The 25,956-nt window shown below is 47.8% G+C and overlaps 1 protein-coding gene across 2 annotated transcripts in view; it reads right to left on the reverse strand.

Annotated features, from left to right (window-relative positions):
• Positions 1-25,956, reverse strand: part of UBE2E1 (ubiquitin conjugating enzyme E2 E1) — a 69,804-nt gene that overhangs the window by 1,085 nt on the left and 42,763 nt on the right. For both annotated transcript variants that reach the window (XM_020971066.2, XM_020971067.2), the window contains 2 exons: positions 10,420-10,552; positions 3,537-3,684 (listed from right to left, as the gene is read on the reverse strand). In XM_020971066.2, the coding sequence (XP_020826725.1) occupies positions 3,537-3,684; positions 10,420-10,552 (281 nt within the window). The remainder of the gene's footprint in view (positions 1-3,536; positions 3,685-10,419; positions 10,553-25,956) is intronic.

The following is a 25,956-nucleotide window of genomic DNA, read 5'->3' on the forward strand; positions in this document are numbered from 1 at the left end:
TATGCACGGAGGATGCCAGGAAAGGCAAAGGCCAGTCCCTGTTCTCTCGGCGCTCAGTCTGACGGGAAGGAGCGTGCAAGAGCCCCGAACAAAACAGGCTCACTGGGCCCTGCCAGCTGAGGGGAGCAGCAGGAGACAGAAGAGAAGCACCCCGAGTTACTGTCCAGGCTAACCCCGTCCCGCCCCACCCCGTCTTCTATGTTCCAGGAACAACAGATCTTTAGGCTACTGAATATCATTCTTCATAAAGTAACACTGTTGGTATCACCAGGAACGAATAGTATTCCATGGAAGTGAATTTTTCAAATAACTGAAATGTGTTCTGGGGTAGCTAGGTGGTGCAGTGGTTAGCACTGAGCCTAAGACCTGAGTTCAAATTTGACTTCAGACACTTAGTAGTTACATGACCCCAGGCAAGTCATCTAACCTCTGTCTGCCTCTTTTCCTCAACTATTAAATGGGGATAATAACAGCGCCCATGTCTCCGGGTGCTTGTGAGAAGCAAATGAGATCACATTTCTAAGTGCACATAGTAGATGATTAATAAATGCTTGTTCCCTTCTACCTCTACCTTACTCTGATGCAAAAAGTTTTATTTTAATTACTGATGGAAGTTTTCTAATGTATTCTATCTTTCTATAATCTCCACTCTTGGGGAGACTGAGGCTGGGGGATCAACTGAGTATCTGCATGAAGTCTGGCACCACTCTGGGAGTGGTGACTACAGGGTGGCTAAGATGAGGCCACCTCAGGTGGTGGGGTGAAATGACTCAGGCCCAAAGCTCTTATGCTGAGAAGTGGTGGGCCTTAACACCGCCATTCCATTTCCAGCCTGCACAAACCAGGTAGAACTCAGTCTCAAAGCAAGCAAAAAAAAAAAATGTAGGGGCAGCTGGATGGTGCAGTGGCTAGAGCTCCAGCCTTGGAGTCAGGAGGACCTGAGTTCAAATGCAGCCTCAGACACATAACACTCACTAGTTGTGACCCTGGGCAAGTCACTTAACTCCACTGTCTCATTAAAAAAAAAAAAGGTTGTAAACACTGGAAACAACTGTGAGGGAGGCACTAAATTAAAAAACCAAACTGACTCAGTCATCATTAATAACACTGTAATGTCATTTCAGACAAGCAGAACGTCCACTATCTCCAGGGTATTGTGATTCTGTAGTTACTGTTTCCGCTATCAGTGTGCCTCATCTAGGATCCTCTTCTCATATTCTGCTCTAGGGGAAATCCGAGTAATTTATAGACAATTTTATTAAGTTTGGTTGAATCAGAAGACTAGGAGAAGTGCAGATCAAAACGGACAGGCTTTGCCTTTCACCTGGCGAAGATAAAAAAATGGGAGAGACAGTGTGGAAGAACCACGGGCAGACAGGCGACACTACTACATAGTTGGTGGAGCTGTGAATCTGTCTCACCATTCATGGTTAAGGTGGTCTCTCAAATGCTTAGAACCCTCTGATCCAGAGATCTGATGAGTTTAGTGCCTGTCCCAATTTTCCTCTCCATCCTAACTTGTGCCCTCCTACCAGAAGACTTCATATACGTACTAATACTTGCTCAAACATCCTCCTCCCAGTTCTGCGCCTTTTCACTGGCTGTCCGGTATTCCTAAAATGGTCTCCCCTCTTTCCTCTGCCCCTTGGCTTCCGTCAAGATTCACCTCAAATTTCATCTTCTGCAAAAAGCTCTTCCTTGTCTCCCCCCACACTAGTGCCTCATACTACTGTGTGTACGTACACACACACACACACACCACACACGTCCATCCCTCTCTCTCTCCTGTGTGTAGACGATCTGCACACTGCCTCCTTCATTAAGATATGAGATGTGTCAAAGCAGGCATGATGGTTTTGCCTTTCTTTGTATCCGATGCCTGACCCAGGGAAGGCCCAAGATAGAGGCTTGTCGAATGTCTGGCAAGTATGTCCCAGGGAGGCCTAACACAACAAACGGTACTGTGAAAATCTTCACGAGAAGCCCTTTTTGAGGTGGCAAAGAACTGGAGGTTTTGCCAAAAGTAGGTGTTGCCGAATCGGGGGATGGTCCACAAACCGTGACGGTCTGACGTACTGGAATTTTACTGGGTCCCAAACAACGATGAACACGACCATCCCCAGAAGCTGGCAAACCCCAGACACGGAACAGTGTAAGCACAAGTTAACCGAATCCTCTCAAATTATGACCAAGCTCTGTCCTGGGGAAAAGCTGAGGAAAAAAGACCCGTCTCTCTTCCTCCAGAGGTGTCACAGCCTGCATGTGCACTGCTCGGCCTTGAGCTCACTGGGCAAGGACGACTGAGCGACAGGACCCCAAGGGCCTGGAGCAAGCAGAGATGGTCTCCCAAGAATGACTCCATTTGCTCAGAGTAACTGCTTACCTCCATCCACTTCTATCACTGTATTTTACCTCGCTGAGGCTGCCTTGGAGCGCAGCCTTCATAGAAGTGATGGATTACTGTGGAATTCCAAGTTTACCTAAATCTACAGCAATATACCTTACACAGAGTAGGCATTTTGCAAATGCTTCTTGAGTTGAACAGCATCCAATTTTTCAGGGAACTTAGAATTCAAGTTTGTAGCCAAAATGCTTTCAGCTCAATTCCACCACTCCCACTTAGTTCATGCTGAAAAGGCCGTGTTGTTTGCTATTTAGAATACAGCAGAAATACCGTAGCTCTGCAATTCGATGTCTCTCTGGAAAAATAACTAACTACCTACTGTGTCCACAGGCAGCCAGCAGCACGGCAAAGGTGGCAGTTTCAGGTGGGGACTGGGGAAAGCCAAGCTGAAAACACTGCTGTGGTCTATCAGATCGCTGACTTCTGTCTGTCTGACCAGCTGGCCAAATGGGCCAGGGGAGAGAATGATGCAAATGAGCTGATCCTCAGCTAACGAGCAAAGAACGGTGCCCAAAGCACCCACACTGGGCCACAGTGCTTAGCGAAACTGCTGCTCTACAATTTCTTATTTCATCCAATATAACAGACTTCTATAGACTTATCCTAATTTTCTGGGTTCATGCTTTCTTTGGTACACAGCTATATTTTTAATTTTTAAAAATTTTTTTATTTTTTGCTAGGCAATGGGGTTAAGTGACTTGCCCAGGGTCTCACAGCTAGTAAGTGTTATGTGTCTAAGGCCGGATTATAACTCAGGTACTCCTGAATTCAGGACCGGTGCTCTATCCACTGCACCACCTAGCTGCCCCAACAGCTATATTTTTTAAAAAGCTGCTGGTAAAACAGGGGTACCTAGGTGGCACAGTGAGTCAGGAGCGGCTGAGTTCAAATCCAGCCTCAGACACTTAACACTTACTAGCTGTGTGACCCTGGGCAAGTCACTTAACCCCAATCACCTCACCAAAAAAAAAAAAAAGCAAAAACAAAATTGCTGGTAAAGTAAAACATGCACTGTATTTTTTTTTTCTTGAAGAAGTCTTGGTTAATCTGTTTACAACATCAAACATGTTTCTGAGAGAGGGTATGAGGACGGGGACATCTCACAGGGTCAGTTAGGGCACCTCCGTCTTACCAGGGTTGCAGTCAGTGAGCAGGGAGCAGATGGAAAGGAGCACTTTAGATATGGTGAGGGCCGGGCTCCAGTTGTCCTTCAGAATATCCAAACAGATCACCCCTTGGCTATTGATGTTACAGTGATAGATTCTCGTCCGGAATGTAACCTGGGGAGAAAAGTTATCCTGTGACAACAGCCGAGGTGCCATGACATCTTATTAAATTATATTTTCTGCTTTTCCAATCCTGCCTGCAGGGGACGATGGCTTTCTCTGTCTATATCACAATGCCCTCCCCACTACTTGCGACCCTGCCCCATTCGACACCAGCTACAATACGGTAAGCTCTCCCACTGATCCTAAAAAAATCCTCCCTTGACCGTGTGACCTCAGCCAGAGGGCCATGCCGTCTCTCTCTTCCCCTTTACTGACAAACTTTTACGAAAAGGTGTTTCCCCCGATGTCTGTTTCCTCACAACCAGCTCCCAAAGGTGTCACATGTGCTCTCTGCTGCCAAGTCCAGCAGCCCTTTCTCAATTCTCCAATGTCTTTCATATCCCATCACAACGATCAAAGCCTACTGGTTCTACCTACACAACCATTTTCCGGTACATCCTCTCTTCCCCACTGGGGGAAGTGGCAAGATTCTCCTTGCCAGCCCATTCTCCCAACAATGCGTCCTGCTTCCATTTCCCCCTCTTCAATCATTTAGTGAACTTCTGTGGCTCCCCACCGCCCACTAAGTCAAGCCCAAGCTCTGAGCTGGCATTCAAAGCCCACCCTTCTTTCAGATCTGCCCCCACCTCACCTTTCTAGCCTTTGCTTGTGACCGATATCTGTCTTGTCTTCTTACTAGACTGTAAACTTCCTGAGGGCAAGGACTATATCTTTTCTAAGTGTTGTATTTCCCCTAGCACTTGGTTTAGTGGCTCCTGTGCAGCAAGAGCTTAACGTATTTTTTGCTTGGTGGGTCTCACTTTTCTCATCTGTAAAATAAGAAATTTGGACTAGATGATCTGCAAGGCTCTCTCGGATACGAATCTCATGCAAACTCATTCCTGACATAATAGTGTAGTTACGAGGCTGTCAGGCCCTCCTTTGTAGGCCCAGGGACTTCTTATGTCTCAATCGCTCCCAAAGCCCAGTATGGGCCTCAGCCTGGAGCACGTGCTAATGAAGGTGGAAAGACAACAAATGCCTGGTGAGAAGCAAGTTGGAGACCACCCCTGCCACTGATGTACAAGGTTGGTTGAAATAAAGCTGAAGATGAGCAAATCTTAAGCACACAATGATGTTAAGGCCAGCAGAAAGTAGAATTATATTTAAGACATACCGTGTTTTAGATCTAAACCACCCCTTCGCCACCTTAAAGGCTGAAACAATATTTTCATACTAAATTTTAGGATGGCTGGTTATCTGCTGACCTCTTGTGTTGGTTGGCAATATTACATTACTTCAAAGTTAATATAAAGATCATTCCAAATGGGTCACTGCAGACTTATACACAAAATGATAGGACACTCTGTAAAATGTTTAATAAAAAGTCAAAATGGTAACCAAAGAACATTGGATACATGTAGAAAAATCTGTTAACTGGCCCACAGGTGAGTAATAGTTCTTCTACTTCCACTTCCACTTTTTTAGCTCTAACATTCCATATCAAAGTCTATTCCAACCACATCTCCTGCCACTTGGCTCCTCCTGTCTAAAAACCAGAATTTCCCAGAAAGCCGCCAATTCTGTGTTGCCGAGAGAACTGATTTCTTAAGCAAACAGAGCTAGGCTCTAGCACTTCAGGACCACCAAGTGAGAGAGGAAAACTGAAGGGATTTTATTCTATCAGTTCTGTGGAAAGATATTTCACCTGAAATAGTAAATATTTTCACTCTATGAGTCTGAATCCCCAAATGACCATTTTCCATAAAAAGCTAATGAAACTAGTCAGGCTCTTTTTGAACTTATAAACACAGATTAATTCAAATGCTTTTTCACAGCTGTCAACAAGTATTTACAAAGCACCTATTAAGTGCTACACGCTTAGCAGCTGTAAGAACAGAATGTGCCAAGCTGAGCGAAGAGGTACAGCAGGCTTGAGGAAGGAAGCGGGCAGAGCGTCAGAAAAGCCTCGCTGGAGGAGCAGGCAGCTAGACGCAGGCGGGAGGAAGGGGCGCAGGCGTCATCGCCCATGCCCAAGAGCAGGACAACGCAAAGAGGGCCAGGGATGGAGTCTGCGTGGACCCAGGGAGCCGAGAGAGAAGAGCGGTCAGTCACGGGAGTCTGAGCGGCAGAGCGTGCAGGGGGAGGGCGTCCAGTGAATGAGCTCGTCTGGAGGGGCGGCAGCTGGGCAGAGCCGAGAGGGGGACGAGGCAGAAAGGACTGGACAGCTTCAAGATGGACACCTGGAAGATCAGAGGTGCCACCAGTAAGAACAGGAGAGGCAGATGCTCTCTCGATGTGCTTCCCTGGCCTTGCCGGCCTACTGCTTATCATAAGAAAAGGCATTCCTTTTTGTTCACTGATCCATAAGTAACAGCTGTTGGTCTGTTTAACGGTAAAACACCAACTTCCAGCTTCTGGGATGGGATGGGATGGGATGTGGCCCACGTTCCGGGCCTTCTATGTCCTAGCTGTGTGACCCTAGGCGAGTCACAGCCCCTCTCCGGGCCCATTTCCTCCTCCAAAGGAGGGCACACTTATTTACGATAACCTGGAAAGCCCGGTGTTCACTGTCCAGAGAAGGTGGGAGATGCTTGAAGAATGTCTGTTGAACTGACAGAAGACTTGAAAGGAAATGGAAAAGTCTTCTTTCAGTGTTTGAAAACCAAGACTATATGTTTAATATCATTTAATGCATTAAACATATTCAGAGACCTTAGAAAAGGAAACCTTTCACCATGTCAAAGAACCCCCAGGTGTGTCTGCCGTTGATTTTGGATGGCTAGTTTTAAAACACAATCATCATGTTCTGGAACGCTGCTGTGTGGCAAGGAACAACCAAGTGACCCAAACTACTGTAAATTCAAGAGATGAATGAAACAACCAGCTCACTGTCCGTGCCCACTACGGTGTGTCCGGCAGAGGGGCCTGGACTTCCTGGGGATGCAAGTACTTCCCCCATCAAGGATTACAGCCCCTCTGGATGCACGGAGAAAGCTGGGGCCAAAGACGCTCAGGCGCCCTTCGTCCGGGGACCCTGGCCTTGGTCTTCGGAGCACAGAGGCCCGTGCTGCTGGCTTGGCGGGACCTGCTGTCCATTCACAGTGAAAACGGCCCTCCCCGGGACTGGCCATTGCTCTGAAGGGTAAGGTGGGACAGGGCTGAAGATGTAGAAGCGTACGAATGGTTCTGTCCCCTCGGGTGTTAAACCTGGATTCTAATACTCCTAGTTTACCCAGGTGGGCTACGATCCCCGTGGCGACTTCACTCACGGGGTTCTGAGGAGCCAGGGAGATACCAGAACTCATCCGCACGCCTTTCTCTTCACAGGCATGAACTCCACCCCAGGAACCTTTCGGTAAATAAACTCTTTTCATAAGAGAAATACAGCTCTCATGTATCCAGAATGGAAAGCTAAAAATAGGATAGAATGTACAAATAATTTATATCTGGTTTCAGAGTAATTTATAATTTATTTTATTTAGAGTAATACTAAAATTAGTTCGTATTCCCTGAGCATCCGTTATGATGATGTCGGGGAAGTAGCACAGATGCATGTGAGGAGGCAGAGAAAACACTGTTGTGAGCAGTTTACTTGAAAAAGCAAAAGTGACATTGATGGCTTCGGGAAGTCCTGCCCAATCAAAACACGTGGCTACAGCGTGTCACAGGAACTGGGCAAATCTCAAAAACTGGCCTGGTCGGCAAATCTGCGCTCCGATAGTTTAAGAAGGCTGGAGAGACAGGAAGCAATGAGACACGGGTCTTAAAGCTGTCAAAGCCTGCAGCCTGCTCTGTTAGGCCACTCCGGGAGCCGCACAACACAGTTATGCCGTTATTAACCACGAGAGAGGAGCCAGAGGCTGAGGAGAAAAGACATCGCCTGCCGTTACGCTGGCAAAACGACCAGAACAAAATCCATCGGCATCTCAAGCCTGAATTAAGTACTAGATTTCATGTTCACAGCCCAGGGAAACGAAGTGCACACACTGGGCTCTGCAAAGGGCCAGCCTCTCTGACCACAGATGGTGCAGAAGGCCGGTGGGAGGGCGTCAGGAGCCAGTGAGACAGAAACTGTGGACCGGGCTCCAGGGAGGTGCAGGGGGCAGGAGATCCCAGGATGAGAGGAGACAATACTGCCTGGCTGCCAGTCAAACACATTTCAGGGTAAAACATTCATTTCATCCTAATTTACCCATGGAAAGTGCTGATTAACTCTAAGAGCAGTGCTGTGAATTACGAACATGACTCTCTCAGCCAATCGACATCTATTAAGCGCCTCTGTGCCAGGCACAAAGAAAGGCAGGAGTTCTCAGGCCAGGAAGGGAGATGATGTAAAAACCCTCCGAGCAGATGACATACAGACAGGATGAACCACCCACAGCACAGGCCTCTCGTGGGGGGTGGAGGGTGGGGGTGGGGGTGGGGGGGAGGGCTGGGGTGGCGAAGGGCTTCGAATGTCAAGGGGAGCAGTTATGGTCCTGGAGGCAATACAGAGCCTCTTTTTGAGTCTGAGAGAGGGGAGGTAACGTGGTCAGACCTTTGGGTTAGGAAGATCCCCGTGACTCAAAGATGGACCAGGAGCAGGAAGGAGCTGAGGCCGACAGACCCACCAGGCACCAGGGGCTGAGGGCCTGCCCGAGGGGGTTGCAACGTCACAGCTTGGACACGGAGGGTGAAGATGGCAGCCGGGCTGGAGGCACCTCCCACAGCCACAGCCAAGTGAGGAAGAAGGGGAAGTCTGGGGGAAAGATGAAGGCCAGATTTACAGGATTCCCTGTGGGAGAAGTCCACGAGGATTTAGATGAGATGAAGTGGCCTGAGAACCATCAGCACGGAGATAATGAATCCATGGGAGCAGGGAGTAAGAGAAGAGGGCCCAGGACGGAGCCCTGGGGCCACCCACGGTCAGCAGCATGACTGAGCGAGGAGTGGTCATGGAGGCAGGAGGAGAATCAGGACAGAGCAGGGTCATGGAAATCTGGAGGAAGGGGCGGGGGGGAGGAATCAAGCATCTGCCAAGAGCCTCCTACTGCCAAGCGCTTTACTAATATTTATCTCATTCCATCCTCACAACAATGCCAGGAGGCAGGTGCTGTCATGATCCTCATTTTACAGATGAGGAAACTGAGGCAAGCAGTCACAGTTATGAACGTCGGAGGCTAGATTCAGGTCCCCCTGACTCCAGCCCCAGGGCTGTATCCACAGTAAATAATGCCTGCTGCTCCCTGTCCTTAGACATTCGTGGTGTCCAACTCCACAAGGAAGGAGGCTCCACCTCACACTCTCCTGCCCACTAGCACGTTCCACAGAGAACATCTCCATCCCTGACGCACACCACGCGTGGAGTCCCGACGGCAGGGGATCGACGTGTCTCTGTAAGCAGCTTCATCATGACGACACTTCTACCAGGTGGTCCTGCCGTTCTTTCTGGACCAAGTGTGCTGCAGGGGCTACGGGGGTGTCCTGGGCTTGGTACCCTGAAACTAAGAGATCCCAGGTGGCTGGGTGCTCTGGCTTTTGTGCCTGCTCTTTACAATTCTTCTCTTCGCCTTCTCCTCCTCCTCAGAGGATGCCGCGCTTCCCAGCTTCCTACCGCTATCCTCACGCTTGCGGCAGCCACGCCCTGCAGCCCCCCAGTGAGTCCAGAACTCCAGGACTCCCTGAGCTCCCCTGCATGGGCTTGCTGCCATTCACTCTAACAATTCAGGGCTTTTCTGCTTGGGGTTCTCAGCCCTTTCCCCAAACGCCAGGGAACTAGGCGAGCCCGGTGCAGTCACTGTGAGCAGCACAGTCTAAGAAAACAAGACCTGCCCTCCCTCCAAAACTAAAGCCCCCAACTTGAGCCTTTCACTCTGAGTGGTGGTCTGGGCTAAAATAAATATGAAAGCCATCATTAAAGGGGGGGAGGGGGTTGCCTAAATTTCATGTTCACTGACCAGTCTGGACCAGGGCTATCACACTGATAAATCCTATGGAAACGAATCAATTTAAGCATAGTGTAGATAGAAAATAAAGATACACGCTGACAAACATTTCAGTTATTTATATATATGTTAAAAAATCTAAAATCAGGCTGAGTTTTGACATCTGTAATCAAGTAATAAACTTGTAAGTAGCCAGGAAAGATGATTATCTAGTTGTGCTTTCTAAAACCAGACTCCAAGGTCATTAACGTTATTTGAACAGAATATTAAAAATAACCACAATTTCCCACTTTTTATTTGGCACTTGTAAATTTATACAAATTATACAGGCTGGAACAATTTACTCTAAATCACTGTGGATAACTGGATTTCCACAGCCTAATGGACAGGAGGTGAGAGATCCTGATTCAGAAAAAAGGTCAGGAAAATGAAGCAAGTTCAGCTCTGACATCTGAGAAGTGAAAGGCAAGACGGAGCTATAGCTGACATTGCTATGTGGTGCCATAAAGCGGCCCCAACTCCGTCAGCTGTCGTGTTGGTACACTCTGAGTCCTGAAGACAAGAACCACGGATCTCAAGGGCCAAGGTGGGCGCTCTTTCCTGACGACTCTATCCACCATCCCATTATACAGACCCTTGGGCAACACAAAAGCCCAAGGACCCCGCTGGATGCTGGATTCTGTGATGACGACTGCACCTGAAGCTAGCTCAGCCTCAACGGCTTTAAGATTTCAATGCATGAGGCCAATCAGAATCTTTCACGGCTCACTGTTCTTGGGGGAATGGATAACGTTCAGCATTAGATCAGGAAGCGTCTTACCTTTGGAGGCTTGAAGGGATATTCGGGTGTAAAGGTTATGTCAAGGAAGAAGACACCCCCCTCATAGACTGATCCTGGAGGCCCCAGAATAGTTGATCTCCATTCATAGATGTTATCACCTTTGGGACCAGCACTATGGGAAAAACATACCAGTGGCAAAAAGTTAGTATGAGGCAGAGGCAAGAAAAATAACTGTGGAAGACCTTGGAACTCTGGGGATACACTGAGCAGCATCTCCTCAGAGGGCCCAGGATGAAAGCCTCGACGAGGGACGGAGTCCAGAGGCAGAAAGGAACCTGCATTTATGGGCACGGTCATCGCCAAGTGGTTTCGCTTCACTATTTGTTACAAGGGGTTTGTTTCTCTCTCCCTCCCTCCCCGGCTCAAAATCTGGGGACAGAAAGATGGGGGGGGTGTCAGCCAATAAATAGAAGACAATAAAAAGAGGGTCATTTGAACTTTTTGTTTTTTAAGAGCAAAGATGAGACAGAAGGAAATTCTGAAGGAAGCATAGTCGGGGAAGTTTTGTAAGCACTTTGAGGCATTTTATCATGTTTCTTCTATGTGATTTTAAGCTACCAAAGCTTAACACTGGAGATTCAGTTTCATTTACAATCCTCTTCTTTATAATTAAAAAAAATTAAAAAGTTATAATGGTCACTCTCGGCTTATCAATGCATATATCTCTATGATACCAAAGAGGAAAAAAGATCCTTCTTGCTCTGTCACCCCAAACTCCCTTCCAATGAACATAGGGATTTCCCCCCTGAAGTACAAAAACAAACCTCCACATGGAAAGGCAATTAAGTAGTGGATCATGTTAATTCAGGAAATAAAATCAATTAACATTTCAACAAACATTCCATGCCTTTAAAATATTATGTCAGGTAATGGGGGAGGGGTGGATGGAAAGATGAAAACCTTCACAGTATCTACTCTTGAGAGGCTCATGAGCTAACAGGCAATCAGGAGGAAATGGTAAGGCAGAGAGCTCTCCAAGGAAGAAGAGGAGAAGCAGAGCCATGCTGGAGTCAGTGGACTGAAGAGTACATGGTAGGGAGGAAGGTGTAAGAAGACTGGAAAGGCAGGAGGGTACTAGGTGGAACACGAAGGGCTTCCAATGCCAATCCAAGGATTTTTGTATTCGATCCTAGTGGTGATAGGGAGCCAGGGGAGTTTACTGACTGAGGGAGGTGACACGAACAGATCTGCACTCTAGGAAAATCACTTTAGTGGCTAAATGGAGGATGGGCTAGAGTGAGGAGCTGAGGCGGGCAGACCCCCACCCCAGCAGCTATGGCAAAGGTCCAGTTGTGAGGTGACAAGGGTCAGCACCAGGGTGGGGGCCAGGTGAGAGAGAAGGTGGTGTAGAAATGACAGACTTTGGCCACAGCTTGGCTAGGGGGGCCAACAGAATGAGGAGGCCAGGGTGACTTGAGGTTTCAAGCCTGAGTGGCTAAGAAGGATGGGGGTACCCTCCACAGAAATAGGTACAGTGCGTTCAGAAGGGAGGGTTTTCAGGAGCAAGATGAGCCCCAACTCTGTTTTGGACATTCTGAGCTTCCTCTGCTGTTCACAAAGGCAGGTGGGGCGTGGGGCCCGGAACGTGGAGTTCAGGCGTTCAGATACTCATCTTTCAACACCTTCCACTTGTTATACGCAAACATTTTTTGTTGTAATCCAACTAGTAATTTCCATATTGCTCTTGCAAACTAACTGGGAAGTGTGACTTCTTTATATTTTCAACAAACCGGTTCAAAACCCAAAGAAACTACTGACAGATTCAGAGAGGTCAGAAAAGTCTGTTTCCCAGTTTTCGAAGGCACGCAGAGACGAGAGCTTTCGGATGCGCCACGCGTCCTTTTGGGTAAAAACCCTGGAGTTTTTATGCACCGTGTCCATCATTAGCTAATGTCCCAGGGTAAAAACCCATGTTTCTCACTTAAGAGAGACGACACTCAGCTGTGTTTCAATGATGTCCAATGTCCAATTTGGGGCAGGGTGTTTCTGAAGTCTGATGAGCTCATCGTCGGCTCTGCTCCATACTGTGACCGGGGCCAGCTCTCCTGTTCTCTCACTGTTCAGTCGTGTCTACGTCATCAGGGTGATCTGCCGGCAGCTCCCTGCCTAGCATTTCTTTCAGTCACATCTCCATTTTGTGAGGGTTAATTCAGTTAAAACTATGCAACATGATCCGAAATCCACTGAACTGGGCGCACACGCACTGTAACATGCTGCAACATGCTAACAGCAAACGAATGCGGAGGACGCCATGCTACAGAGCTGCCCCTGTCTGGCACTCAACAGGAAGGACACCTCACGGGACATGGGACTGACTGGCATACGGACCGATGAAGGACTCCAATGTTAACCGGTGTATCAAGTGTGCATAAAGCTCGAGTTCTTTCTTTTTTGGTAGAAAGAAATGGAATTTTTGCCATCTCATGCACCCCAATGGATATCCTGCACAACCCACAGGGGGCATGAATCCCATTTTGGAAACCACTGGTCCAGAGAACCGATGACGACAGCAGAAAACGAGGAGGATGAGGAAAATATTGCAGCAGCATCGCCAGTCGGGACTGGCAACTGCCAGGTGTGGTGGGTGACAGTCTGGCAGGGCCACTGACAGAGAAGGAAATGGGGATGGTTTGGGGCGTACTGAGCTTGACGTACCTGCGTTTCATGCCCAGCAGGTGTCTGGAAAGGCGGAATCTGTACTAAGGAGAGGCATTCCGTGAATCCGTGAATCCGTGAAAGGGGATGAGATCACCAAAAGATTACAGAGAATGGGGGGACACTCAGAGTTAGCAAACAGGGAGAAGAGCACAAAGAAACCTCCCCAAAGGAGAGAATACCTAGAAGGATGGGGTGCTGATGGCTGACAGAAAAGTCAAGAAAAGGGCACTGGACTTGGTAACCAAGAAGCAGAATAGGAAACCAGCTTGCAGGGGGCTGAAGAGTGAATGGGTGGTATCTGATGTGGAGGCAAGGACTTCTCTTCCATGTGTATGCAGGGTGGGGGAGAGGAACCTGTGGAAAGAGAGGAGAAATGATGGGTGGGGCAAAATCCAGGAGAAAAGTGTCTTTGGGATGGGGAATTCAGAGGCATAAAGAATAGTAATAACCCCAAGTCTGCTTGGCCATCTTTAAAAAAAATCCACTTCACTTAAAGCAACTTAGCTCTCAAAATTCTACTTTATGGGTCACACAAAAGTAACAGTTTGTTAAAGAAATACCTTCAGAAGGTGCAGATGGGGAAAAGTTTTTTTTATATATATAATATAAATTTATTTGTTTTTAGTTTTCAACATTCACTTCCACAAGATTTTGAGTTCCAAATTTTCACCCCATCTCCCCCTCCCCCCACCCCAAGAAGACATGCATTCTGAATATCCCTTCCCCTAGTCTGTCCTCTCTTCTATCTCTCCCCCCTTCTCTTATCCCCTTCCCATTCTGTTTTCCTGTAGGGGGCAGGACAGACTTCGGTACCCCATTTCCTGTATTTCTTATTTCCCAGTAGCATGTGAAAGATTTTTTTTAAACATATGTTTTTAAAATTTTAGGTTTCAAATTTTCTCTCTTCCTCCCTCCCCACCCACCCTCATTGAAAAGGCAAGCAACTCAATATAGGCTGTACGTGTGCAGTCATGAAAAACACGTCCATAGTAGACATGTGGTTAAAAATTAACTCTATTTCCCTTAATCCATCCTGCCCTCCCATTTATTCTATTCTTTCTTTTGACCCTGTCCCTCCTCAGAAGTATTTGCTTCTGATTACCCTCTTTCCCAATCTGCCCTCCTCTCTATCATCCCTCTGCTCTCTTGTCCCCTTCTCCCCCTATTTTCCTGTAGGGTAAAACAGATTTCCATACCCAAGTGAATGTGTATGCTATTCCCTCCTTAAGGCAAATCCTACGAGAATAAGATTCCCTCATCCCTCTCACCTTCCCCTGTTTCCCCTCCACTGTGAGAGACTTTTCTTTTCTGGTTTTTTGTGTGTCAGATAATTTACCCCATTCTACCTCTCCCTTTCTTCTTCTCCGAGTATAATCCTCTCTCATCCCTTAATTTTATTCTCCAGATATGACCCCTTAATCTTCAACTCACCCTGTGCCCTCTATCTATCTATCTACATATACATACATATAATTTTTTTCCCTTCAACTACCCTAATACTGACAAAGGTCTCATGAGTTATAAATATCATCTTTCCATGCAGGAATGTAAACAGTTCAATCTTAATAAGTCTCTTATGATTTCTCTTTCCTGTTTACCTCTTCATGTTCCACTGGAGTCCTGTATTTGAAAGTCAAATTTTCTGTTTAGCTCTGGTCTTTTCATCAGGAATGCTTGAAAGTCCTCTATTTCACTGAATGACCATTTTTTCCCCTGAAGGATTATACTCAGTTTTGCTGGGTAGGTGATTCTTGGTTGTAATCCTATCTCCTTTGCCCTCCGGAATATTATATTCCATGCCCTGCGGTCCTTTAATGTAGAAGCTGCTAAATCTTGTGTTATCCTGATTGTGTTTCCACAGTACTTGAATTGTTTCCTTCTGGCAGCTTGTAATATTTTCTCCTTGACCTGGGAACTCTGGAATTTGGCTATAATATTCCTAGGAGTTTTCCTTTGGGGATCTCTTTCAGGAGGAGATCTGTGGATTCTTTCAATTTCTATTTTGCCCTCTGGTTCTACTATATCAGGGCAGTTTTCCTTGATAATTTCTTGAAAGATGATGTCTAGGCTCTTTTTTTGATCATGGCTTTCAGATAGTCCAATAATTTTTAAATTCTCTCTCCTGGATCTATTTTCCAGGTCAGTTGTTTTTCCAATGAGATATTTCACATTGTTTTCTAATTTTTCATTCTTTTGGATTTGTTCAACTGTGTCGTGATTTCTCACAAAGTCACTATCTTCCAATTGCTCTATTCTAATTTTTAAGGAAGTATTTTCTTCAGTAAGCTTTTGGACTTCCTTTTCCATTTGGCCAATTTTTTCTTTTTAGGGCATTTCTCCTCATTGGCTTTTTGGACCTCTTTTGCCATTTGGGTTAGGCTATTTTTTAAGGTGTTATTTTCTTCAGTATTTTTTGGGTCTCCTTTAGCAAGCTGTTGACTTGTTTTTCATGATTTTCTTGCATCACTCTCAGTTTTTTCCTCTACTTCCCTTACTTGCTTCTCAAATCCCTTTTGAGCTCTTCCAAGGCCTGGGACTGATTCATATTTTTCTTGGAGGCTTTGGATGTAGGAGCTTTGACTTTGTTGTCTTCTTCTGGTTGTATATTTTGATCTTCTTTTCACCAAAGTAAGATAATATATGTCTGACTCTTTTTGCTGCTTGCTCATGATCCCGCCAATTACTTGAGTTTTAAACTCTTTGTTAAGGTAAGAGTCTGCTTCCAATGTGGGAGAATGTACTGTCCCAAGCTTCAGGGGGTTTGTAGCTGTTTTCAGAGATACTTGTAGGGACCTGTAATTTTCAGTTCTTCCAAGGTGGTAATGATAAGGGGCGAGGTGTTTACTCCTTTCCTGGCCTGTGACCACAAGTATTCCTTTCTGTCCTGTAACTGTGAGGAGGGGTTCCTCTCCACAGCCACTACAAGCTCCACCACGCCAGCGCTTCTCCTCACCCCAGCACTGCCGCCCAGAACTGTGACCCAAATCCACACATGGGCAAAGCAAGAGATTCCTGCCTCCTCACTGGCAAGGAGATCCCTGCAGTCCCTCTCTGATCAGCCACTGGATTCCCCCTCAGTCTGTGGGCTGGAAGCTCAGGAAACAGCTGCCCCACCCCCAGGGCCACACTCTTGGGAAATGGAGCTGAGACCCCGCCTTCCTCTCTGACCACCAACAGAAACAGACTTTTCCCACTGACCTTCTAAATTGTCTTTGGCATTAGTGGGTTGAGGAGTCTGGAAACCTCCATAGCTGCCTGTGATTCACTCCTCCGAGGCCTGCTCCAGGTTCGCTGTGGCCTGCACTCCTAAGCTGTGCTGCGCTCCCAGCCTGGCGCGATACACCTTTCCAACCAATCATCCAGGTTGTCTTGGGCTGGAAATTTGTTTCACTCTGTCTTTTTGCGGGTTCTGCTGCTTCAGAATTTGTTTAGAGCCTTTTTTTAAGAGTATTTGGAGGGAGTTGGAGGGGTCTGGAGGAGAGCTCAAGCAAGTCACTGCTTTCATTCCACCATCTTGGCTCCGCCCCGGGAAAAGGTTTTAAAACACACTCCAAGACTAAACCTAGCTTAACATGCAGCAGCACCACCGAGGGAGTGATGCACCTGCCCGGCCCGTGTCAGCCGCCCAGGCCCGGCCCAGGCCCGGCCCCCAGTGGCTGCTTCCCAAAGCTTGTTGAGGGAAGAGGTCCGTTTAAAGCCTGACTCAGGCCACAGCGTGCTCTCCGTGGGTACTTGGTCACTGTCACTCAAACGTGGCTAGGAGTTGTGTGTGAGGCTTCCCGAGTGTCTGCTCAGATCACAGGCTCTGAACTATGTTTTAGGCTGACATCTCCATAATCTTGCAAACCCATAAAACACTAACAAGTGAGATGGGGGGGGGGCGGTAAGGAGGGGTAGGGAGAAACTTGGGCACAGTGTTTTGTTTTGTTTTTTAATGTTCGATTTAAAGTACATTTTGTACAGCCAGAATAAGGAATCCCAAATGACTAAGCTGGGCCGGAGAGGGCACCCACTGGCCCACATGTCCCCTACAACGGTCACTTCAGCTACTGCCAAAGGCCTCAGAAGAGAGAAGGATCACTCACCACATGGCGGGCAGGCCTGTCGTGAGCTCTGGAAGCTTTCTTTTCTAACATGGAACCCACGTTTCTCCATACACCACCTGGTAGGGAAGAGCTCTTTTCTCTTCAACGACCTCAGGGCTGGTGGGTCTTGTGGGGCCACCTGGCTTTTTTTCTCTCTCCCTCTACTGGCCCTGGGAGGACAACCTAGGGTGGTGAACGAGCTGAAGGCAGCCGTGTCCCGCTGGAGGGGACTTAATGATGGCGTTCACCTCTCTGGCTGTGGCGACTGTAGCCGAAGCCAAGTCTGAGGGGAGGGGGGCAGTCTGTGCCCTCCTTGTCCTTGCGACAGCATACTGTGCAACAAGTAGGTATTTTGTTTAAAGCCAACATTCAAACTGACCCGGGAGTTGAAAAGAGGCAAATTGGGGGCTGACATTAGGAAAAATGTCCCCTGCTTCAAGCAGGGCAGCAGACCCAACTGGACAGCTCCTGAGGCCCCTCCCACCAACGCCAGTGGCCAGCATGTGCCCAAGCATCAAGACACCCACCTTTCACCGTCACTCTGTGACAGTTAAAAGCTCGGCCAACAAGGATCGGCTCCCTTTGGGCCATGGGCACACAGAGCCCTCCGGGGGCAGACACTTGGTGACTGGAGGCCAAAGGCTGGCTCCCATCCTTCCTGAGCTACTGACAAGCTGAGGGACCAGTCAGACCACGGCATCTCTCCAGGCCTCCTGGAGCCAGGTGAGGTAACCAAAAATATGTTAACTGACGCCTTTTGCTTTAACCATCACATTGGTTCTGCCTAAAGATTAAAATCGATAAATGACAGAAACAGTTCAACAAAACCAACCTACCCACCAACGTTGCTTCAGACTATGTGAGATGCTCCATCCCCACCACCTCCCACCTCCCCTACTGCCCCCGCCCCCCAAAGAGGGGGGGCTCATGCTCTCAAGTGTTTTCTGGGATCAAACTTGGGCATTATAACCAGGCAGCATACAACTGCATCTGAGTGCTCTTTCTGTTTGGTTTCGTGAACTGCAGGTTTTTTTCCCAAAATTAAAACTGTATTGACATTTTTTGTATCCACGATTACCTTGCCTTCCCAGTATATCTCCTACACTGCACCCCACCCCCAACCACCTGTAATGAGATGTCAAGCTTGGGGCATCCGGGATTGCAGTCCATCACACTCCTGAGTGGGGCTGAACTAGATTAAAATGTCCTAGGAAAGGCTTAACAAAATAAAGAAAAACACAACATAATGCTGTTCTGTGGTTTTCCAAGTCAGTATGCAGCCTGCAGGGATCCATTTCTACCCACAGACCAGGACCATCTTTGCAATCCTTCTTCACCAGACTGGGACAGTAAGGGACAAAAGCTGGACAGCTAACGACACCTTTCCAAGGTCAAAGTCAGAGGAGAACCAGAGTGTCCCCCCCCCCCCCCCAACATTCTACAAACAAGCCTCCTGAAAACCAAGATTCCCACCACCCTGCTCTCCCGCCTTTAGGCAAAGCCTAGTCTTTACAAAGCTGCCTGGAGAGAGCCACTGAGCAAAGACTAAGAGAGGGGGCTAGAAAAGTGATGGTGAGAGAGAAGGCCAAGGACAAGGCCCTCCGCCAGCCTCAGACCTCCAGGGCCGCTGGTTGCCCAACCACCCAGTCCACTAGGAACTTCAACAAGTAAACTGGAAACAAAAGATATCTCATTTGACTATTAGCATTCATTTTAAAAAGCTTTCCAATTCTAAACCGTGAGGAAAAACAAAAACTACTGAGTGACTGGTTGGAAAGTATGCACATGGCTTATAACTATCCCTTCTCAGGAGGTGGGGCATGTAAGGAGCTGTTGTGTGGAAAGTCTTAAGTCCTAACTGAAATGTGTCAAATGTGCTTATCAACAGGAAGTCTCTGTGGGCGGGTCTCAGGGGAAATGGAGGGAAAGAAGGTGGGTCTAAAGGAAGAAGGCCAGTTAAGAGTCTGTGCTCTGGGAGGACTCCCAGGTAAGTGCCAGGCCACAAGGAGAGGACCAAAGCCACCCTAAAGGCTAAATCTGATGACTACAGTAATCTACAATTCAATAAATCCAAAGACTCCAGCTTCTGTGATAAGAACTCAATATTTACAAAAACTGCTGGGAAAACTGGAAAAGAGTACGGCAGAAACTAGGCACAGACCAACATCTTACACCCTACACCAAGATAAAGTCAAAGTGTGTACAGGATTTAGATACAAAGACCGATACTGTAAGCAAACTAGGAGAGCAAGGGATAGTTTACCTTTCAGATCTACAGAGAAGGGAAGAATTTATGACCAAACAAGAGATAGAGAACATTATGAAATGCAAAATGGATGACTTTGATTATATTAAATTGAAAAGTTTTTGTACAAAGCCAATGCAACCAAGATTAGAAGGGAAGCAGAAAGCTGGGAAACAATTTCTACAACCAGTGTCTGATAAAGGTCTCATTTCTAAAATATATAGAGAGCTGAGTTGAATTTACAATACAAGTCATTCCCCCAATTGATAAATGGTCAAAGGATATGAACAGGTAGTTTTCAGAGGAAGAAATTAAAGCCATCTACAGTCATATAAAAAAAATGCTCTAAATCACTATTGATTAGAGAAATGCAAATCAAAATGACCCTGAGGTACCACATCACACCTATCAGATTGGCTAACATGACAAAACAGGAAAATTATAAATGCGGGAGAAGATGTGGGAAAATTGGAACACTAACGCATTGTTAGTGGAGTTGTGAACTGATCTAACCATTCTGGAAGCAATTTGGAACTACGCCCAAAGGGGTATAAAAATGTACATACCCTTTGACCTAACAAAACCCCACTTCTAGGTCTGTATCCCAAAGAGATCATAAAAACAGGAAGAGGACTCATCATACATGCAAAAATATTCCTAGCGGCTCTTTTCACGGTGGCAAAGAGTTGGAAATCGAGGGGATGCTCGCCAATTGGGGAATGGCTGAACAAGCTGTGGTATATGATTGTGATGGAGAACTACTGTGCTACAAGAAATGATGAGTAGGTAGATTTCAGAAAAACCTGGAATAACTTACATGCACTGATGCTGAGTGAAGTGAGCAGAACCAGGAGAACACTGTACACAGTCACAGCCACATTCTGCGATGACTCAGGATCGAAGACAACTCCAAAAGACTCATGATGGAAAATGGTGTCCAGATCCAGAAAAAGAACTATGGAGCCTGAATGCAGACGGACGCATACGATTTACTCTCCTTTTGTCGTTTTGTTTTGTTCCTTCTTTTTCGTGGTTCCTCTCATTGGTTCTAATTCTTCTCTACATCATGACTAATGTGAAAATGTTTAATATGAATGTATAAGTAGAGCCTGTGTCAGACTGCATGCTGTCTTAGGGAGGGGGGAAGAGAGAATGGGGGAGAAAATTAAAAATTAAAAATCTTACGGAAGTAAACGTGGAAAACTAAAAATAAATAAATTATTTATATTTTTTAAAAAAAGGTAGCTAGATCTGGTTCAACCTGAGGAAAGAGGGAATTTCACTAGGAACACTGTAGCAGCTGCCTGGCATTTCTGCTTGTGCCTGAACATTAGCTGTGATAAAAGCAGCTCTTCCAGTCTCTCCTTTTGGGTGGGTGCACCCAAAGAGCAGGCTGGATGCCCATGGACAGGAGGGAGGCAAGGCCGAGGCCGGCAGCTGCAGAGAAGATGACTTGGCAGCCGGTCAGCCCTGCCTCATGCCCTCCTGGGAGGCCAAGCCAAATCTGCCTCCCTGAGAGCTCTAATGACCAAATCTGGATCACAGAATCTCACAGTTGGATGAGGCCTCACCAGCCATCTAGACTGCGGTCGACCCACACTCCAAGTGAGAGGCTCCCCCTGAGGCCTCCTAGGCCCCCAATCCACTTCTGGACCCTTCTGTGTTAACCTGAAACTGTTTTTCTGGTACCAAACTTTGTAATTTTCAACCCTGCCTCTCATTCTCTGTTCTGCTCTCTCTTCCACATGAGGGTCCTTCAAACACCTGGACACAGCTGCCTCATCTCCTGCCAAGCTTCCTGTGGGGACAAGGACTCGAGGCACCCACTCACACCCTCCAGGCTGCATCCTCCGGATGGTCTCCGGCTCTTCGGTGCAGTCCTCCTCACGAGGTGGCTGCAGGCCTTCTCTGACCCGGGATGGCAGAAGCGGTCACACGGTCGGTGTGGGAATGCCCCAGACCTCTCCGGTCTGGCTGCGCCTCCCTCATCCTGTGCTGGCTACATCGAGATCTCTCTGGACCCTGGTTCTGCCATCGGGCATGCTACCTACCCCTGTCGACTGTCTGCCACCTGCTCGGGTGATAGGCCTGTGTCCACACCATCAATTACAGTGAACATAATGTAGCCTGGGCCAGCCAAAACCGTCTCTTCCCTAAGAATGCACCGAGACACTTCATCCAATGCTCTGGCTACAATCTAGGTAAACTACCTCCAAGCCACAAAATCTGCCCGGCTCCAGGCCAACCACCCCAGGTCTTTCAGCTGATCCATCTGGGGCCCTGGGCCTCGTCACCATCACGATACATTATCAAGAGGCCCTCCAGTTTGCTTTATGGAGGTTAAAAATTTTTTTGTACAGTTTTGTTTCCAGTGGAATAACTGAACTATTACTACACTTTTAGTCTGGGCAACTTGTTTTTCTCCTTTTTTATATCACTGTCACCACCCTCCTCCCCCTCCTAACTCTCACCACCAAGGAGAACAAAAGCTCTCCCTTCTAATAAAGAAGGACAGTCACTGAAAGTAAATGCACATGGTGGCTGGGTCTGAAAAGCTCTGTCTCCTTCTGCACCTTCCGACCGGCCCCTTAACACGGTTCTATGGCCTAGAATAAAATCAGGCCTCCCACGTGGCTAAAGATTTTTCTGGGGCCAAAAGGTATTCATCACAGGGCAAGTTGGGTTCCTTCTAAGACACGATCCTATCTAATCCTCCGTGCGCTCTGTGCATCCGTGTCCCCCACAGCTCCATGCTGCTCTGCACCGCTCTCATTTGGGAGGGGGCTGGTCACGGGCTGACCCCAAATCCAGCTTCTTGATGACCAGCGGCCTCGCCGTGCTCCCCAGGTCACAGCCTCGCGCCTGAGGAGGTTCAGCTCAGGCTCTATCAACCAAGGCCAACTTTTGTTTAAAGCATGTTCATCCTCACCGTGCCAAGCGCAATTGTCTCAACGACACAACAAAAGCTATTTCCTCTAGGGCATAAGACGAAGGAGTTACCAATAATTGAAATTTTAAAACTATTAAAGCAGCGTGACAGAAATCGAATGTGATGTGCCTCTGAAAGGAGATGTGCCAGCGTTTGTAATTCCGTATCCAAGCAATCCAAGGATGAGGCTGTGACTTCTGAAGAATCACGTTCCCAGGAGCAAGCCCACCAGTGACTGAGCGGACTTTCCATTCCCGCCCTCTCATTCTGAGAAGTGACTGGAAGCGGGCCGTACAACTTCCATCTTCACGTGGTGTTAATGACTACTTACAAAGAAATCCCCTGAACAAGGAGAAAATGGGGGAAGCCAGTTGTAAAACGGTCAGCGTAATGTTCCTAGCTCTGCTGGAAGGAGAGAGACATTACTTCAATATGTCTCAAGAACACCCGACAAATCCAGAGAAGGACACGACGTAAAAAAGAAACTCCTATGAGCCTCTCTGCCTCCGGCCTGTGCCACTTACTGACAGCCAGACCCTGGGAAAGTCACTTCACCTAAGCCTCAGTTTCCTTACCTGTAAAATGGGATGCTACAAGTACCTGCACTATCTATTCCCCAGGGCTGTAAACTTTAAAATGCTGGGTAAATTGGGCTTTCACTCTTTTTGCTTTACCTCTTCTACTTTTTTTCATGAAAAACCTTTGTGGCAGCTGGGGAGTGCAGTGGACAGAGCCCTGGATGAGGCTCAGCTTCAAATTCTCCCTCAACTGTCAAATGGGAGTCATAGTAACACGCCCGTGTTGTGAAGATCACCAGACAAAACAGGCTGAGTGCTTCCCATGCCTGCCCTCCCCTTCTCTGCCCCCCCATTCCCCTATGTTCTTGCCCCCACATTTTCTGCTTTGGGGTTTGAATCCTGTCCCATTCCTTTCCCCGCCAATCTTCCAAAGGGCCTGCCTAATCCTAGCGTGGCCCCCTTTGGAAACATTCTTGCCCCCATGCGCCCATCTCCTAGATGCAGGGCACCAGGGGTGACCATTTGGGGCCAACGAGGCTGGCTCTGCACTCAGGGCTACTCCTTGGTCAAACTTTCTCCCTGCCCATCTCCACACACTGCCTGCTCTTCTTCAGCCTGGGTTCCATCAGCCTGAGCTTCTGGGCAGCTGAAAGGCCAGCTCTGTCAGGTGCCAGAACCTTTTTTGTCACACACAGGTTGGAACATTTCAAAGCTGTCACGTCCTTCCTGCCTTTTAAAATACACTGCAGATACCCCCTTTTTTGCACTAGTCCCTGCACGGTCTGTCAGAGCCCCAGGGTGTGAAGGCCTTCACCGAGGGAGGTGAGTGCTTCTCCCCCCCTCCCCACGGCCCTGGACTGCCCGGTGGGCTGTGATTTCTCAACTTCCCGATGGGCAGGGCTGCCGCTGTTGTTGTTTGGGGGAGGAGGGAGGGAGAGGATCTTCTCCCACAGAGTTAGCACGTGTCTGTCTCCAGCAAGTTCCCCTTGCCCCTTCAATCTGCTGTTTCTAAGCCAAGTTTATCAGAACTGTGTGGAAAGTAAGAGTTAACAGGCTCTGTGTGGGGGCTAGAGGTCCCTTCCACGAGCAAAGAGCCACAGGGTGTAGACTCTGCTTGGGCTCCAAGCTTCTCTGATCCCTTCCAAGGTCTACACTAGGGGAGATTTCTGGAGAGCTGGGAAGACATCCTTAATCATGTCCTTAACCACACATCATTTCAAACTAGAACAAAAATAGCAATGTGGTTATCTCTGAGGTCCCACACACATTGAAAAAATATCTGTCCACCTCTCTAACCTCAGGACAAAGCTCTGCATTCTTTCTGAGGGGAGCCGGACTTTGGACACCAACATCACTGGCTTGTGGCATTCATGTTTTGTTAAATCCAGGTTCATCTGCCCGTAATTTATGAAGCACCTACTGTGTGTCAGGAGCTGGGGATGGGAGGGGCTACAGTCTAACGGAAGAGCCGAGCGTATATTCATATGGACACACACATACAGACAGATCTCACACAAAGGGGACAGAGGATGCCCTGGGACCTCATCAGGAAGCACCAGAAGGTTGTGGATGGGATGACAGACTGGGTTAGAGCAAGTGCCAGGGGTCGGCCTTCCCTTCCATGACCAAACCAACGTGCGGGAGGCAGTCAGGGAAGGGCGCAAAGAATCAATCAGCAACCTGTCAACAAGCTTTTGTTATGTCCCTACTATGTGCCAGGCACTGAACTGTTACCTGTATGGTGTAGCTGACAAGAGTGCTGGGCCTGGAGTCAGGAAGACCCGAGTTCAAATGCGCCCTCAGACACTTAGCAGCTGTGTGATTTTGGACAGGTCACTTCACCTCTGTCTGACTCAGTTTCGTCATCTGTAATATGGGGATAATATCAGCACTTACCTCCCAGAGCTGTTGTGAGGATCACTGGCATACCTTACAGTGCCACTGAAATACGAGCTCTTCTCAGTACCATGATCCCTGTAATTTCTCTCTAAGTTTTGGCTCTGAGGGTTACTGACTCCCTCTGTAATCTTCATCAGGTCACTGGCCCTCTCTGGAGGCAATTCTACTGCGCTTGCCCAGGGACCAGAGAGCATAATGAAGCTAGCGTTAATTAACGAGAGAGCTTTCTGCCGCCCTCCTCTATTAACCTTCCAGACGGGTGGATCCACGGCTGAGCAGGTGATTCAGGGCGGCCAGGAGCAGGTCTGGGGGTGGTGCTTCCCCAGGCTCTATCTTAGGTGGGCACCCAGTGGGTCCTTGATAAAGGCTAGTTCACTGACCAACCTAGGGTCAGCTGGAAGGTATGAGAAGAGGCAAGAACAGGGAAGTCTCCTCCCCTCCTAAGTCTTTTACAAGATAAATTAATCAGGATAAAATTCTAGCGAGTTAGAATTGTAAGTGGTGTAGGGAATGGGAGGGGAGAAGCTGATACTGAGGAAGAGGCTATTACAAACAAGGAGAAGGAAGCTGGCTCCAGCCTCAGGATCATTCATGGGGAGCTGCAGGTACATTAGCCCTCCCAGAGAATGACCTTGAGACAAGAAGCCAGGGGTAACCGGAAAGTTCCCACAGGACACCAGAGTGAAGTCACTGGCTGTGGGTCCGTGGCCCAAGAGAAGGTCTGACCCAAGGAGAGTCACGGATGGCATCTAGAGAACGAAGCCTGCTCATTTAGTCAAGGCTAGTTAGCAGGTGGCGAGGCCCAGCCTTCCGCTTCTCAACTGGCCAAAACTGATTAAAAGGGGCAGTAAGGTGGATAGAGCACCAGCCCTGAGGTCAGGAGAACCTGAGTTCAAATCGGGCCTCAGACCATACACTTGGTACTTACTAGCTGTGTGACCCTGGGCAAGTCACTTAACCCCAACTGACTTAAAAAACAAACAAAAAACCAAAACAAAACTGACTCAAGACACAGCAGCAGATCAAGGCCAAAATTCTGACCCAAGTTCAGCGAAGAAGACCCTTCACATCATCAGAGGTGGTGTAATGAAAGAGACTAGAGGGAGGAGGGCTGAGGTCTCAAACTCTCCATTCAAAAGGTTAATAAACTTAAACATAAAACAATGCATCGCTGGAACCTCA

The sequence above is a fragment of the Phascolarctos cinereus genome, unplaced genomic scaffold, assembly GCF_003287225.1.
Source record: "Phascolarctos cinereus isolate Bilbo 61053 unplaced genomic scaffold, phaCin_HiC Scaffold_1;HRSCAF=81, whole genome shotgun sequence".
NCBI lineage: Eukaryota > Metazoa > Chordata > Mammalia > Diprotodontia > Phascolarctidae > Phascolarctos > Phascolarctos cinereus.